At 35.1% G+C, this 14,100-nt stretch overlaps 1 protein-coding gene across 3 annotated transcripts; it reads left to right on the top strand.

Moving 5' to 3' along the window:
- The first annotated feature begins 7,377 nt into the window (after window positions 1-7,377).
- LOC107954483 (exportin-2) lies at window positions 7,378-11,492 on the top strand. Of its 3 annotated transcripts, none has more exons than XM_016890059.2 (2): window positions 7,378-10,488; window positions 11,071-11,492. In XM_016890059.2, the coding sequence occupies exon 1, from the start codon at window positions 7,555-7,557 to the stop codon at window positions 10,486-10,488; it is 2,934 nt and encodes a 977-aa protein (XP_016745548.2). In that variant the 5' UTR covers window positions 7,378-7,554; the 3' UTR covers window positions 11,071-11,492. The 3 variants fall into 3 exon arrangements, with proteins under 3 accessions (XP_016745548.2, XP_016745549.2, XP_016745550.2); XM_016890060.2 differs by having other exon boundaries at window positions 7,390-10,488; window positions 11,078-11,492; XM_016890061.2 differs by lacking the exon at window positions 11,071-11,492 and adding an exon at window positions 10,603-10,918 and having other exon boundaries at window positions 7,396-10,488.
- The last annotated feature ends 2,608 nt before the right edge of the window (window positions 11,493-14,100 follow it).

Below are 14,100 nucleotides of genomic sequence, written 5' to 3'. Positions count from 1 at the left end.
GAATGAATCTGTTCGGATTAATATTATCTAAAATCATCCATAATTCATCCTCCTTTGTGTTTTTGGTAGTGTTCCCTCGAATTTTATTTTTATCTTCTTTGTTTACGGTAATCCGAACAATAGGAAATGGAAAACACGTTGGGATCATTTGAAATATACTTTACCTTATGGTTCTTTTCTGTAGTTGATAATAAGCGACTTTAATGTTATACTCTCACCTGATGATAAAAATAGCAATTGTGTCACAGGGAAGAGATGTAATATTTTTGGCAACTTTGTTGATTCTTGTAGTTTGCAGGATCTGAGGCTTATTGGGCCATCATTTACTTGGCAAAGAGGTAGCATGGCTAAAAGACTGGGTCGGGCACTAACTAATGACACATGGGTATCAACTTTTCCACATTTCCTAGTTTCTCATCTTACGTGAACTAAGTCTGACCACAGGCCCATCCTTCTAAGGACCAAACTGGAATTTTGTTTGGCTAAAAGAAGACTTTTTTGGTTTCTAGCAGGATGGATGAAGTATGCTAACTTTCTCGCTTTTTTCAAAGATAAGTAGAATTATTTAGGTAATATGGCTGACTCTTTTACCGAATTTACCTCACATGTTAAGGAATGAAATAGGTCAGTTTATAAATTTATAGTGCAAAAGGCATTTTATGATATCGTTTTCAAATATTCAGAAGGCACTAAATCAATTTACCTTTAATCGATTAGTCAAACTAGAAATAGATGTCCGAGATGAATTGGAGAATTTGCTTAATCACAATGAGCTACTTTGGAGGCAAAAGGCTAGGTGTGATTGGCTCTAGTTTGGGGGGATCAAAACATAAATATTTTTCATATTCGTACAATCCAAAGAAGGAAATTCAATTGTATCACGACTTTGCGTATTGACAATGGTGAATGGTGTTTTGATCAGAATATCCTTAAAGATAAGGCAGTTGGTTTTTTTGAAAAACTATATGGTAAAATTTCTCAACCTATGAGGGGTCTCCCATCTAATATTTTTCCACGTCTTAAGTCCCAGAACATTGCTTTTTTAGAGGAATCAGTTATGAATGAAGAGATTAATAGGGTTGACTGGCTCCAAATATACTAACGTCCAGAGTGTGAATACAACACAAAAATATAGAATTACGAGGCGATATCCATAAGTATACGAGTCTAGTTGTAATATAATTTTACAACGGAGTGGGTGAGTACTCCGAGGATCGTACCCAAGAGAGGCAATTGCTAGATCGATTCTAACCTAAACATTTAAAGATTAATACTTTAAATTCAGTTATAGTACGAAGAATATAAAATAAAATATTTTTGGGGTTTTTATAATAATAAAACTAAACAATATAAAAAGATAAATTCAAGAGATTAAAAAGAAAAAATAAATCAAATCTGATTATAGGTGATTAGCTCGTTTCAGTAATCTCCATCAACTGTCGTTTTGGGTTTCTCGTCAATCAACTAGCTGTTACCCTAGTAGGATCTTCTGATCTTCCACTAACATAACGAGTTAGCAATAACTACTTATCTTTCGATCTCATAGTCCAAACTGGTTTTGTAATGACCCAAAATTCACAAGCATCAGAAAAAGTACATTATCGGGCCTCCGTCTTAGTAAATTGAGTTTGAAAATAATTATTAGAAATATTTACTAGACTAGCTGTGTGTTTAATTAAGTTTTAGATATGTGAATTTAGCTTAATTAGGAATAATTAGCAAAAGGGGATTAAATTGCAATAGAAGTGAAAGTTTAATTATAGATTAAAAGAAAATAATAGGGACTAAATAGATAATTATGCCAATTTCCAAATTTGAGGCCCATAAGTATAAAAATCTGAGATTTTTATGTGTTAAAAAAATGTTATTAAATTATTATTATTAAATTAGTATTATTAAATTATTATTATAATATAAATAAATAAATAAATAAAAATTGACAAATGTATGGTGCATATGAAGACATGTGGAAAAATGAAATACATATATTAGTAATTATTACATATTTACTTATCATTTAAGTAAATAATATTAAAATATATTATATTATTATTATTAACTAGGAATAAAGTAAAAGAAAGAAACAAAGAAGAAAAGAAACAGAGAGAGAGACGAAAAACAGGGGAAGAAAAAAAGGAAAAAAAAGAAAAGGGGAAATTGAGATTTTTAAGCTTCAAGTTAATTGGTAAGCTAAATTTAGTCCTTTTCTCTTCATTTTGATGTTTTTTTTTGGAACCCTAGAGTGAAATACTCTTTTGGATTTAAGTTGAAAATTTGAAAGTTAATAGATTTTTTTTAGTAGGGTTTATGTTGAATAAATGATGGAATTGATGATTTATTTGATAGAGTTCTAGTTAGAGTTGATAAAAGGATTAAATTGTGAACTAAACTATAAGTTTTGAATTTTAGGGATTAAATTGAGGGAAATTCGAAATTAGAAAAAAATGCTGAAAAAATTAGTAGATAAAATTTAGTTTGGATGAAATTTGAATAGAAATAGAGTGTGAATTAAATTGGAAAAGTAAATAAATTTAGTTAGGATTAAATTAGAATTAAAGTATAAATTAGATAGAAATTCTATTATTATTATAAGTTAATGTTGTAAATGATGGTGTAAATTATTATTATTTTCGTAGCTAACAAGGAACTCGAGACATCGGCACACAAAGGAAAGGAGAAGGTTATTGAGGAATAATCGAGCCAATTCGGGTTTGTATTACTATAATTCAAGTTATTTATTATTAAATGTTAAATTTTAATTTATGAGATTGGTAAATGGAATGTGAGGTAAGTATTATTATTATTATTTTATTATTATTATTATTATTATTAGTTTGAATTAAATTAAATAATTGATATGAATTAATATTTGAATTGTTTGTTGATTGAAAGCGGAAATTGAATTTGAATCGAATTGTGACTGATATTAAATTGAATGGAAATGTATTGAGTTGTGAAAATGTGTGAATTTGTGGATTAATTATCGATTGAAAGGTGGAAAAGTGATTGAATTGAAAATGTGAGAAATTGTGATTGAATTGAGGTAATATGTGATTTAAATACCCTATTAACTAGTCGGGCTAAGTCGGATATAGTTGGCATGCCATAGGATTTGGATGAGTACGGGATTTATCGGCTTTGCCGATCAGGCACTTTATGTGTCGTATCTCAGGCACTTTATGTGTCGTATCAAGCACCTCGTGTGTCGTTTCAGGCACTTATGTGTCGTATACTGATCAGGTACTACATACCGTTAGGCACAATGTGCCGTATTGGTGTGTTTGGGTTGGAATCCGTGTATCCGTCAAAGTCCAAATTGTTAATAGGGTGAATAATTGAAATGAGAAAATTTAAAAATTATGGATTGAAGATGAGATTGAAAATGAAAGGCATGACTTCAATATTTAAGTAGTGATTGAAATTATTACATGTGATATGTGATTGAAATTGAAGAACAGCTAAAATTGTATTGTTATTGTTAATTAATGAAAATTTATAAATTAATTGATATTTAAGAAATCGAATAATTACATTGCTTGGTAATTATAATTCTTTATTGCTATTATAATTTGAATTATGGTAATACCACTGAGTATAAAATACTCAGCGTACGGTTGTTTCCGTGCGCAGGTTAAAAAAGGGTTAGAGTCTCGGTTCAGCATCCAGGACAATCCCGACTCCGACATAAAAATTTTGGTGATGTTTTCTTCCTTAAAGAGAAAGTGGCATGTACATAGGAATTATAATAGTTATTTTGGTATGTTATATAGTTTTGTTGTAAAGTAAGATATTATGTGTTCTGATGATTATATTAGTAAAATGGTAGAAGTTCTTTATAGCATTGGTATCAAATTGAAATGGCTTGATTAGTTTTATGTGTTAATTAGATATGATAATAGGATTTTTATTAATCAAGTTGTTATGTCAATATGTCAAGTAGGATTAAGTATATAAATGCTTTGGTTGAAATTCTGGAATTGGTTTGGTTATGTTTGAAATTTTGCAGGGGGTTATATGTAAAAATAAGCAGAAATGCTGCCGAAATTTTTATTAAAAAAAACGAATGAAATCAATTAGTAAAATTTATATGAATTTATGAATTATTTTAATATGTTGGTTATTTATTTAAGAATCATTTGTAAATTGTTTGATATGTTCGGTAATACCTCATAACCCTGTTTCGGCGACGGTTTGGGGTTAGGGGGTGTTACAGGTTTGGGGTTAAGGTGTTCATGGATGGGTAATATCAATTTTGGGTTAATTCCCACCTTGATGACTTCCTGGGGTTGTCAGGACTAGGGTTTGTTTCACGTTCTCCCTTTTCCACATAGCTGATCCACTGAGTAACCCTACAAAACAGCTAATAGATCATACTTCTACTCGCTAATCCCCCATAGAAGGATTAGTTCCTTATGGTGTTCATAAACAATATATAATCAATGTAAAGAGAAAGCATACTAATTAAATCGACAAGATAGAGTAAATGAAAGAGCTTAATTGTATTGATATTGAGCGTAAATCCACAGAGTTGAATGATTCCACAATCTAGTATCTCTTGAAAGAAAACAATGAACAAATAAACTAAACTTTAGAAACCTAAGAAAGAAAACGAAACTAAATCTAAAGAAAGAAACTAGGTTGATGAAAAAGTGTCTTTAACATGTGCCAAAGGAGCCTATTTATAGCCTTCAGGTGGTTGTCGTCATTAACCCTAGGTCAGTTGACGTTTCTGAGCTTTAAGTTTGATTATGCAGACTAAAATGCTCATGCTTCATGTTTAATTTTTATCCCAGAGTCGGTGTCGCGACACACCAGGACCTATGTTGTGACATAGCAACTAGTATGCTCCTCTGTAGCCATCTGTAGGGGTATGTAGCGACACCCTCAGCCTATGTTACGACATCGAAGGTAAACTTGAGTTTTCTTCATTATGTTCTCTATTTTGTGACATCAAACCTCCCGTGTTGCGACATAGCTTCCAATATCGACCTAAAATGCCTTTTAATGGTCTCTTGCACACTTACAAAGTACGTTAGTTCTCCCTAGGCCTCATTCAGCCCTTAAGGTCAATAAAAAACTCAATTTGCACATTTTATCGAATGTAGGTAAAACTAAAGAAACTTAACTAAAATGTAATGAAAATGTTTGTATTCAGGCTCTTTAAGTGAGAAAACTAGTTTAATCTGCTACACCGAATTACAGTAGATCAATGGTCTTATTTAACTTGGATCCACTGAAAGCTCCCGAAAATGATGGTTTTCATGCACACTTTTTCCAGAGTCAGTGGTATATTGTTAGTAGTGTTGTTTGTGAGTAGGTTCAAGGAGTTTTTGCTAGCAACAACATTGACCCGGATCTTAATAATACTCTAATCGTGCTTATTCCAAAGAAAAACAGTCTAAAGAATTTTACTCAAATTTGACCTATTAGCTTTTGCTCGATTTTATACAAACTAGTGATAAAAGTGATTGCAAATAGATTTAAATTGGTTTTTCCTAACTTTATCTCGTAAGAACAAGTCAGTTTCATTATTGGTCGCAATATCTCTGGTAATGTTATTATAACGCAGGAAGTCATACTCTAACCATACCTTTGTTCTCTATATAGAATGGTTAGGGTATATTATTTGTGTGGAAATTGATGCTGGTAAGTGGTGTCCAATTCGTCTTTCAAGAACGAGCCCTATTTTATCTCTCATATTCTTTGTAGATGATCTGATTATTTTTTGTAAAGCAGAGTTAGAGCAAGCCCGTTTATTAGAGAGCATTTTGAAGCACTTTTGTGAGTTTTTTTTCTTTAAGTATTAAAACTGATCTATGTTCTCGAAGTAGTCAACTGTTTGGTTATCAGGAATTTCAAAATCTTGACATTTATTTAAGTGTATCTCTTCTTCATAATCGGGTTACTAAAAGTACCCTGAAATTTGTTGTGGAAAAGGTGAGGCGTAAATTGCAAAGTTGGGAAGCAATAAAGTTATCCATTGCTGGAAGAGTCACCCTGGCCTAATCTGTCATCCTTGCCATTCCAAACTACTTTTGCAGTCCATGTTGATTCCGAAAGGAGTTTGCGCAAAGATCGAACGAATAGTAAGGTGGTTTATTTAGGGTTGTTCTGGTGGCCACCCGAAACTTGCATTAGTTGGGTGGGACTCCATCTATTAGCCAAAGTTTCAAGGCAGTCTTGGATTTCGACACTTACATAATCAAAACAGTTCATTTCTTTTGAATATTGGGTTTAACTTAGTCACCAAGGATGATGCTTTATGGCTACGAGTCTTTCAAACGAAATATGGCTTGAAAAAGCCAACTTTTAGATTCAATTGCTAGGAGCCAATGTTCGTACTTATGGCGCTCTCTCTTTAAGGTATTGCCTTTTTTTCTATGAGAATTTAGCTCAGTCAATTGGTAATGGTAATGGTACTGGTATTCGTTGTTGGAAGGATTCTTGAGTCCTGGGTGTAGGCATTTACTTTTGCATGTTCTCGCTCATGCAAATTTAGATTTGGATTGCATCCTAAGAGACTTGGTTATGACTGGTGGAACTTAGAATCTTGATCTGTTTTGTATTTGGCTACCTGAAGAGATGATTAAATGAATTGTAAGTATTCATCCTCCACATCTTGCCTCGGGCCCTAAGAAGGTGATTTGGGCTTGCTTGACTTCAGGCGCCTTTTCTATACGTAATGCATTTTGGGCTTTAAAAGAGGAATCTTAAAACCCCAAAGATGTCTGTTGGAAGAACACCTGGAAATACCAAGGACCTCAAAGAATTACAATTTAGGCACATGTTTTAAGACATGACAATTAAGTTTCAAAACATTCAAAGTCAGCAGCCAATTTAATTTCAAAAGAGTCAAGTTTTGATATATGATCTCTATAAGTCTTAATTTTGCATTTGGGGCCTCCAATTATCGTTTTAAAGCCTATTTCAACTCAGCTTTTGTCTGTAATGATTTGTGGAAGTTTGAAATGATTAATTATATTATTATAATATGTGTTTACCTATAATTTAATTGTATAATTGATTGATTGCGCCACCGAGATAACCAATGTGATGCCCATTATCTGACTTAGGTTTTCAGACTAAGTAAAGAGTGTTATGGTAGCTAAATTTAAACTTTCATCACATAATTAAATAAATAAATTTAATTCATACATTATATGTGTCACAATATTAAAAATAGAAGGAGAATGCAAATATTTATAAAAACTCTGTCACAAGATAATGGTGAAAAATTATATAACATATATTTATAAAAAATTTTATGGAAAATTGTTGATTTGGACAGTCTAAAATATAATGAGTTGAAAACGAAAACGGCCCATAAAGCCCATTTGATTTGAGGAGATTATATTATAATACCCTAAAATTCATGCTATAAACTTTTGCATTCCACTAATTACCGCTCACAGAGTTTCCCTTTTCCCTCTTTAAAATTGATAAAAGCCCCAACATTTCACTCTTTGAAACCTATTATTATATAGCCCTCACTCCACTCTTCTAAACCCTAGCATTCATTCTCGACACTTCCAGAAATCTTCACTTCTTCAGCAAATGGAGTGGAATCCCGAAACCCTTCAATTCCTCTCGCAATGTTTCCTCCACACACTCTCGCCCCAGCCGGAACCCCGGCACGCCGCTGAGTCTTCCCTTGCAGAAGCCGCCGATCGGCCAAACTACGGTCTTGCTGTTCTCCGTCTCGTGGCGGAGCCTTCCGTCGACGAGCAGATCCGTCAGGCTGCCGCCGTTAACTTCAAGAACCACCTCCGGACCCGTTGGGTTCCCTCCAACGATCTCAACGCGGGCCCCACATTTTCCCCGATCCTCGACCCTGAGAAGGACCAGATCAAAACCCTAATCGTATCCCTCATGCTCTCTTCTTCTCCTCGCATTCAGAGCCAGCTCAGCGAAGCCCTTGCTGTTATCGGTAAGCACGACTTTCCCAAATCGTGGCCAACTTTGCTTCCCGAGCTCATCTCCAATCTCCAAAAGGCTGCTCAATCCTCTGATTATGCTTCCATTAACGGTATTCTCGGAACTGCTAATTCAATCTTTAAAAAATTTAGGTACCAGTATAAAACGAACGACCTTTTGCTTGATTTAAAGTACTGTTTGGATAATTTCGCGGCTCCATTATTAGATATTTTTCTTAAAACTGCTTCATTAATTGACTCAACGGCTTCTTCTCCTGGCGGTGGTTCCCCTGCGACCCTCCAGCCTCTCTTTGAATCTCAACGGTTATGTTGTAGGATATTCTATTCATTGAACTTCCAAGAACTTCCTGAATTCTTTGAGGATCATATGAAAGAGTGGATGGGTGAGTTTAGGAAGTATTTGACCACGAATTATCCTTCACTTGAAAGTAGCGGTGATGGGCTAGCATTGGTCGATCAACTTAGGGCTGCGGTATGTGAAAATATTAGTCTTTACATGGAAAAGAACGAGGAGGAGTTTCAAGGTTATTTGAATGATTTTGCATCAGCAGTTTGGAGTTTGCTTACTAATGTGTCTCAATCTTCAAGCCGTGACAAGCTGGCTGTTACAGCTATGAAGTTTTTGACCACAGTTAGTACAAGTGTGCATCATACTCTATTTGCAAGTGAGGGAGTGATTCCACAGATTTGCGAGAGTATTGTGATTCCGAATGTGCGGTTGAGGGATGAAGATGAGGAGCTCTTTGAGATGAATTATATTGAGTTTATCAGGAGGGATATGGAAGGGAGTGATCTAGATACAAGGAGAAGAATCGCTTGTGAATTGCTTAAAGGAATTGCGACTAATTACAAGAAGAAAGTGACTGATATCGTTTCTCTTCAGATTCAAAATTTGTTGATCTCCTTTGCTACAAACCCTTCTGCCAATTGGAAGGACAAGGACTGTGCCATATATTTAGTCGTCTCTCTTGCCACTAAGAAAGCTGGGGGCACTTTGGTTTCAACTGATCTTGTGGATGTTCAGAGCTTCTTCTTATCGGTTATAGTCCCTGAGTTGCAAAGCCAAGATGTAAATGGGTTTCCAATGCTCAAGGCAGGTGCTCTTAAATTTTTCACAACATTCCGTGGATTGATACAAAAGCCTGTTGCATTTCAATTGTTCCCAGATTTGGTTCGATTTTTGGGTGCAGAATCAAATGTGGTTCATTCTTATGCTGCAAGCTGTATAGAAAAACTCTTGCTTGTCAAGGACGAAGGGGGAAAAGCTAGGTATACTTCAGCAGATATAACCCCTTGTGTGCCAGTGCTGATGAACAACCTTTTTAATTCATTGAAGTTCCCAGAGTCTGAGGAGAATCAATATATAATGAAGTGTATATTGCGTGTTCTAGCAGTTGCAGACATTTCCAGTGAGATTGCTGGACCTTGCATTGCTGGTTTAACCTCTATACTCAATGAAGTTTGCAAAAATCCAAGAAATCCAATTTTTAACCATTATCTTTTTGAGTCTGTGGCCATTCTTATCAGACGGGCATGTGAGAGGGATGCATCTCTTATATCAGCTTTTGAAGGGAGCCTCTTTCCCAGTCTCCAAACCATTTTGGCCAATGATGTGACTGAGTTCTTGCCTTATGCATTCCAGCTGTTGGCTCAGCTTGTTGAGCTGAACAAACCACCCATTTCTCCAAGTTACATGCAGATTTTTGTACTTCTCCTCTCCCCTGATTCATGGAGGAGATCTTCGAATGTTCCAGCCCTTGTGCGTCTGCTTCAAGCTTTCCTTCAGAAGGCACCCAATGAGGTCAATCAGGAGGGGAGACTGAATCAGGTGCTGGGTATTTTCAACATGCTTGTCTCATCTGCTAGCTCAGATGAACAAGGCTTCTATGTCTTGAACACTGTGATTGAGAATCTTGAGTATGGTGTCATATCTCCATATATGGGTAATATTTGGAATGTCCTCTTTATGCGCCTCCAAAACAACCGTACAGTAAAGTTTCAGAAGTCTCTGGTGATTTTCATGTCACTCTTCTTAATCAAGCATGGGGCTACAAATCTAGTGGACACAATGAATGCAGTTCAGGACAACATTTTCTTGGTTATTTTGGAGCAGTTTTGGATTCCCAATCTTAAGCTGATTACTGGAGCCATTGAGCTTAAGTTAACGGCAGTTGCTTCAACCAGACTCATATGTGAATCTCCGGTACTTTTGGATCCTGCAGCTGCTAGACTCTGGGGCAAGATGCTGGATAGCATTGTTACTCTTCTTTCTCGGCCCGAGCAGGATAGAGTTGAGGAAGAACCAGAAATGCCAGATATTGCAGAAAATGTGGGATATACTGCCACTTTTGTTAAACTTTACAATGCTGGGAAGAGAGAGGAAGATCCTTTGACTGATGTGAAGGATCCAAAGCAATTCTTAGTAGCTTCATTGGCAAAACTTTCTGCACATACCCCAGGGAGATACCCCCAGATCATCAATGAAAATCTTGAGCCAGCAAATCAAGCAGCTTTACTTCAGCTTTGCGGCATTTACAATTGCCAAATAGTTTGAGTAAGTGCTTTCCTGTTTGTTTGACTTGTTATTTTTAAATGCCAATGTGGGATTGTAGTGAGGCAGGGTCCTGCCTTTATTCTGCGTTTTTAACTTTTAAATCTGAATTTGTAGCTGGTGGCTCCGGGATAGACAACATCTTCTGAACTTTTTATTTTTCTAAGTTTTATGAAGTTGGATTAGATGTATGGATGATGTCCTTACCTTATCAAACCTATCATAGGTTTTAGGGAGAAAGTTCTCTCATTCCTTAGCATGAATATGAGGAGGTAAACTGCATGCATAAGCAATAGTGTGTGAGGTACACTTCATCCGAACGACCAATTGCTGGGTGTTTTGACCTTTGAAGCTGCCCAATTCTGATTTCTTGAATGATGGAAGGCTCAGTTATTGTTGTGCTCAGTCACCTAATAAAGTCCTTGATTTTCCATTTCTTGTGTTTGGATTCTCTTTTTTTTTGCTCTCTCTCTAATCCATTGTCCAAACTCCGAACAAATGAATTCCTTCTATTTTATGTTTAGGTTAAAATGCAACTTTTTTGTTTGGGGTGTGCATTCTCACAGATTTGTGGTTTATTGCTAGGTTGCAGGGTTTTTATCTTTATTTTGGTGCATTACCTTGAGCATTCGTTTGTCAGCAATTGATGCTTTTCGACACAAAAGTTGGAAGGATTCAGATGTGGTGATGGATTTTGCGGTTCTACTGGTTGGCAGCAAAGTGAGCCCCCACATAGTTTATGGATCTTGTTTGACATGCATATATATATCCACAAGTTGCAGGTCCTGTTGTGTTATGGTGAAAGAGAGCTTGTAGTGTAAAAGATTGCCTTCAATTTTCCTTATTTTTGAAATTACTTGAATGCTGAAACCCAAAGTTGGCACCAGGGGATGAGACTTGTTCCTCTGAATTCGGTTTTTTGTCTCTGTTGTACGGTGGTTGTTTTTGAAACATAAACAACTTCTGCTTCTGTTCTGGGTTTATAAATGAAAAAGCAAAAATTCATATGTTTCTGTTCTCAAAACATGGTGTTTGAACTTCGGCAACATCCGAAACCAATCTTTCATTTACACTTATCATCGATCAGCTTTAAAGGTTGGACGGAAATTCTTTAATTTTAGCTCTTTGGAAAAGACCCAGTCTCCTAAAAGTATCTGTATTTTTCTGTTAAAAAGTTTAATTAAACAACTTGAGAGATGTGCAATCTCTTATCCATGACCTCATTGATCAGCTAAAAGTTGGATTCTGAACCACCGTCTCCTCATGAGATGAGGGTGCTCATCACCATTGAAGTAAACAATATCTCACAGTAAGCACAGCCAGATAATTATTACATCAATAATGACATTGTCTATGCCAACATGATCATGAAGTTTTATACCAAGTGATTGGGGGAAGTGGCAGATGACTTTCTCAAGCATTTGAATCTCGTTTATTTTATCGGAAAAGAAATAATCTCATGCCCTAAAATAAAATAGATGTGATTATGTGTATATATATAAAACAAGGAATTTTGTCTTTACTGGAAGTTCAAAGGTTGTTTCAACGTGTTTATTTTCGCTGGCTTCAGAGACTCCTGCCAATCACTACCTGTTTATGACGTGTGGTGAAAGGCATTTCACCAAATGAAATGACCTATGGGTTTTCTTCTCTAAAGCACCAATTTCAAGATGTTATTACTCTTTACTGAAACTTTTCTTTTCTTTTTCAAATTAAATCACGTCAGAGAAAAGGTCTTTCATAGTCATACATATAAGAAGCTGAGCATAGAAACTTCCAGCAGCCTACACGCCTGGACTCAACCAGGTTCAAGGTTTCAATCATTATTTTATTCTAAAATTTAAATTATGTTACAAAAATATCTTTTTTCTCATTAAAATCTGAGCCTATCCATCCTTCCCCACCATTAGCACTAGGACAGATCCACTCAATGTTTAGCCCAATATAATAGTAAATAAAATAAAACCTTACTTTTCATTTGTTTAATTTAATATAAAAGTGAAAACGCCTTATAATATTTTTTATTTTATAGAATTTGGAGACCACCAAATGTTAGCTGATGCTGATGAATGCTTTTTGCTGTTTCTTTGGTTGTTCTGAAGCTGCCCAACTGACTTCCACTCCATCCTTCCTTTTCATTTATCTTGTATTTGTTTAGGGTTTAGATGATGATCATGATGTTTTTCTTTCTTTATTTATTTTAAATGCCCATTATCTCAACATCATATGGCCGTCCCTCCATGTCTGCCCATTGCTAAAATGAATGAATATTGAAATATGTTTAGCCAAATTATTTTCGTTTTTTATTTTATTTGAACCACTCTTTGGTTAACGGAGAGAATAAAAATGCAGCATTTGATGTACGTGAAAAGAGAGAATGAGGTGAAAAGAATGAAAAGGAAAGGGTAGGAGATCCAATGGATCTCAAGATTCCTTAGCAGAAGAATAATAATATAACAAAAATGGATCTAAGGCTTTTCAAAGTTGTCAAAAATGGGTCAAAAAGTTGGGTATATTTTTGTACGGACAATGGTACAAAGATTGAAAAATCATAATCCTATAACTGTTCCCATCTCGCCACCTTAACCTTCACCTTCATCCCCATCATCTCGCCCTTACTCCTTAATCCCATAATTAAAACTTTATGATTTTTGACACTGCATTAGTTATAATTTATTCTAGTCTTTAGCTAAATATCAGTCCTTATTTTTTAGGCAAATAAAAAATTCAAAAATCAATTTAGATTATGATTTGTAGCATATTTTTCTTTATTTTAATTTCAAAACTTGTTGTATAAATAGATGGCTTGGCAATTCAATAATTGTATGATTTCTGCAAATTCTTCAAAAACTTTCAGTTCTAGTTTACCAACAAATTGGTATCAAGAGCTATTTCTTAAAGGACCTGTGACATCAAACAACAGCAAAAACCCATAAATCTCTTTATCCACCTACATAAATACAAAATCATAACCATTAAAAACATGAATACAAAAGCTTCGTTCACTGCAATTGCTCCTTTGATTTTTTACGGCACAAATTATCAAGGATGGACAATTAGAATGGAAGTCTATCTCGATTTTATTGATGTGTGGGAAACAGTAGAATATGAATATGAAATTCCTCCCTTACCAAACAATCCAACAGTGGCTTAGATTAAAAATCACAAGGATCGGAAGCAGCAAAAATCAAAAGCCAAAGCTAGCTTGTTTGCAACAATCTCAAGTTCTATTTTTCTTATAGAATAATGACATTGAAAACTACCAAAGAGTTCTAGGATTTCTTAAAGTAAGAGTGTGAAGGAGAAGAAAGGGTCAGAGGTATAAAAACATTGAATTTGTGCAGAGAATTTGAGTTGGAAAGGATGAAAGAATCAGAGACGATCAAGGAACATTCTGATAGACTGCTTGGCATTGTCAACAATGTAAGACTCCTTGACACTGATTTCTTTGATTCTAGGATTGTGCAAAAACTCATTGTCACAATTCCTAAAAGGTTTGAGACTACAATTTCGTCTTTGGAAAACATGAAAGACCCATCAACCATCATTTTGGCATAATTGTTGAATGCTTTGCAGGTGCAGGAACAAAGGAGACACATGAGATAAAGAAGACCA

This window comes from Gossypium hirsutum, chromosome D07, assembly GCF_007990345.1.
Source record: "Gossypium hirsutum isolate 1008001.06 chromosome D07, Gossypium_hirsutum_v2.1, whole genome shotgun sequence".
NCBI classification, from domain to species: domain Eukaryota; kingdom Viridiplantae; phylum Streptophyta; class Magnoliopsida; order Malvales; family Malvaceae; genus Gossypium; species Gossypium hirsutum.
Note: the sequence above shows the minus strand (reverse complement) of the source record. Positions and strands in the feature narration are given on the sequence as shown.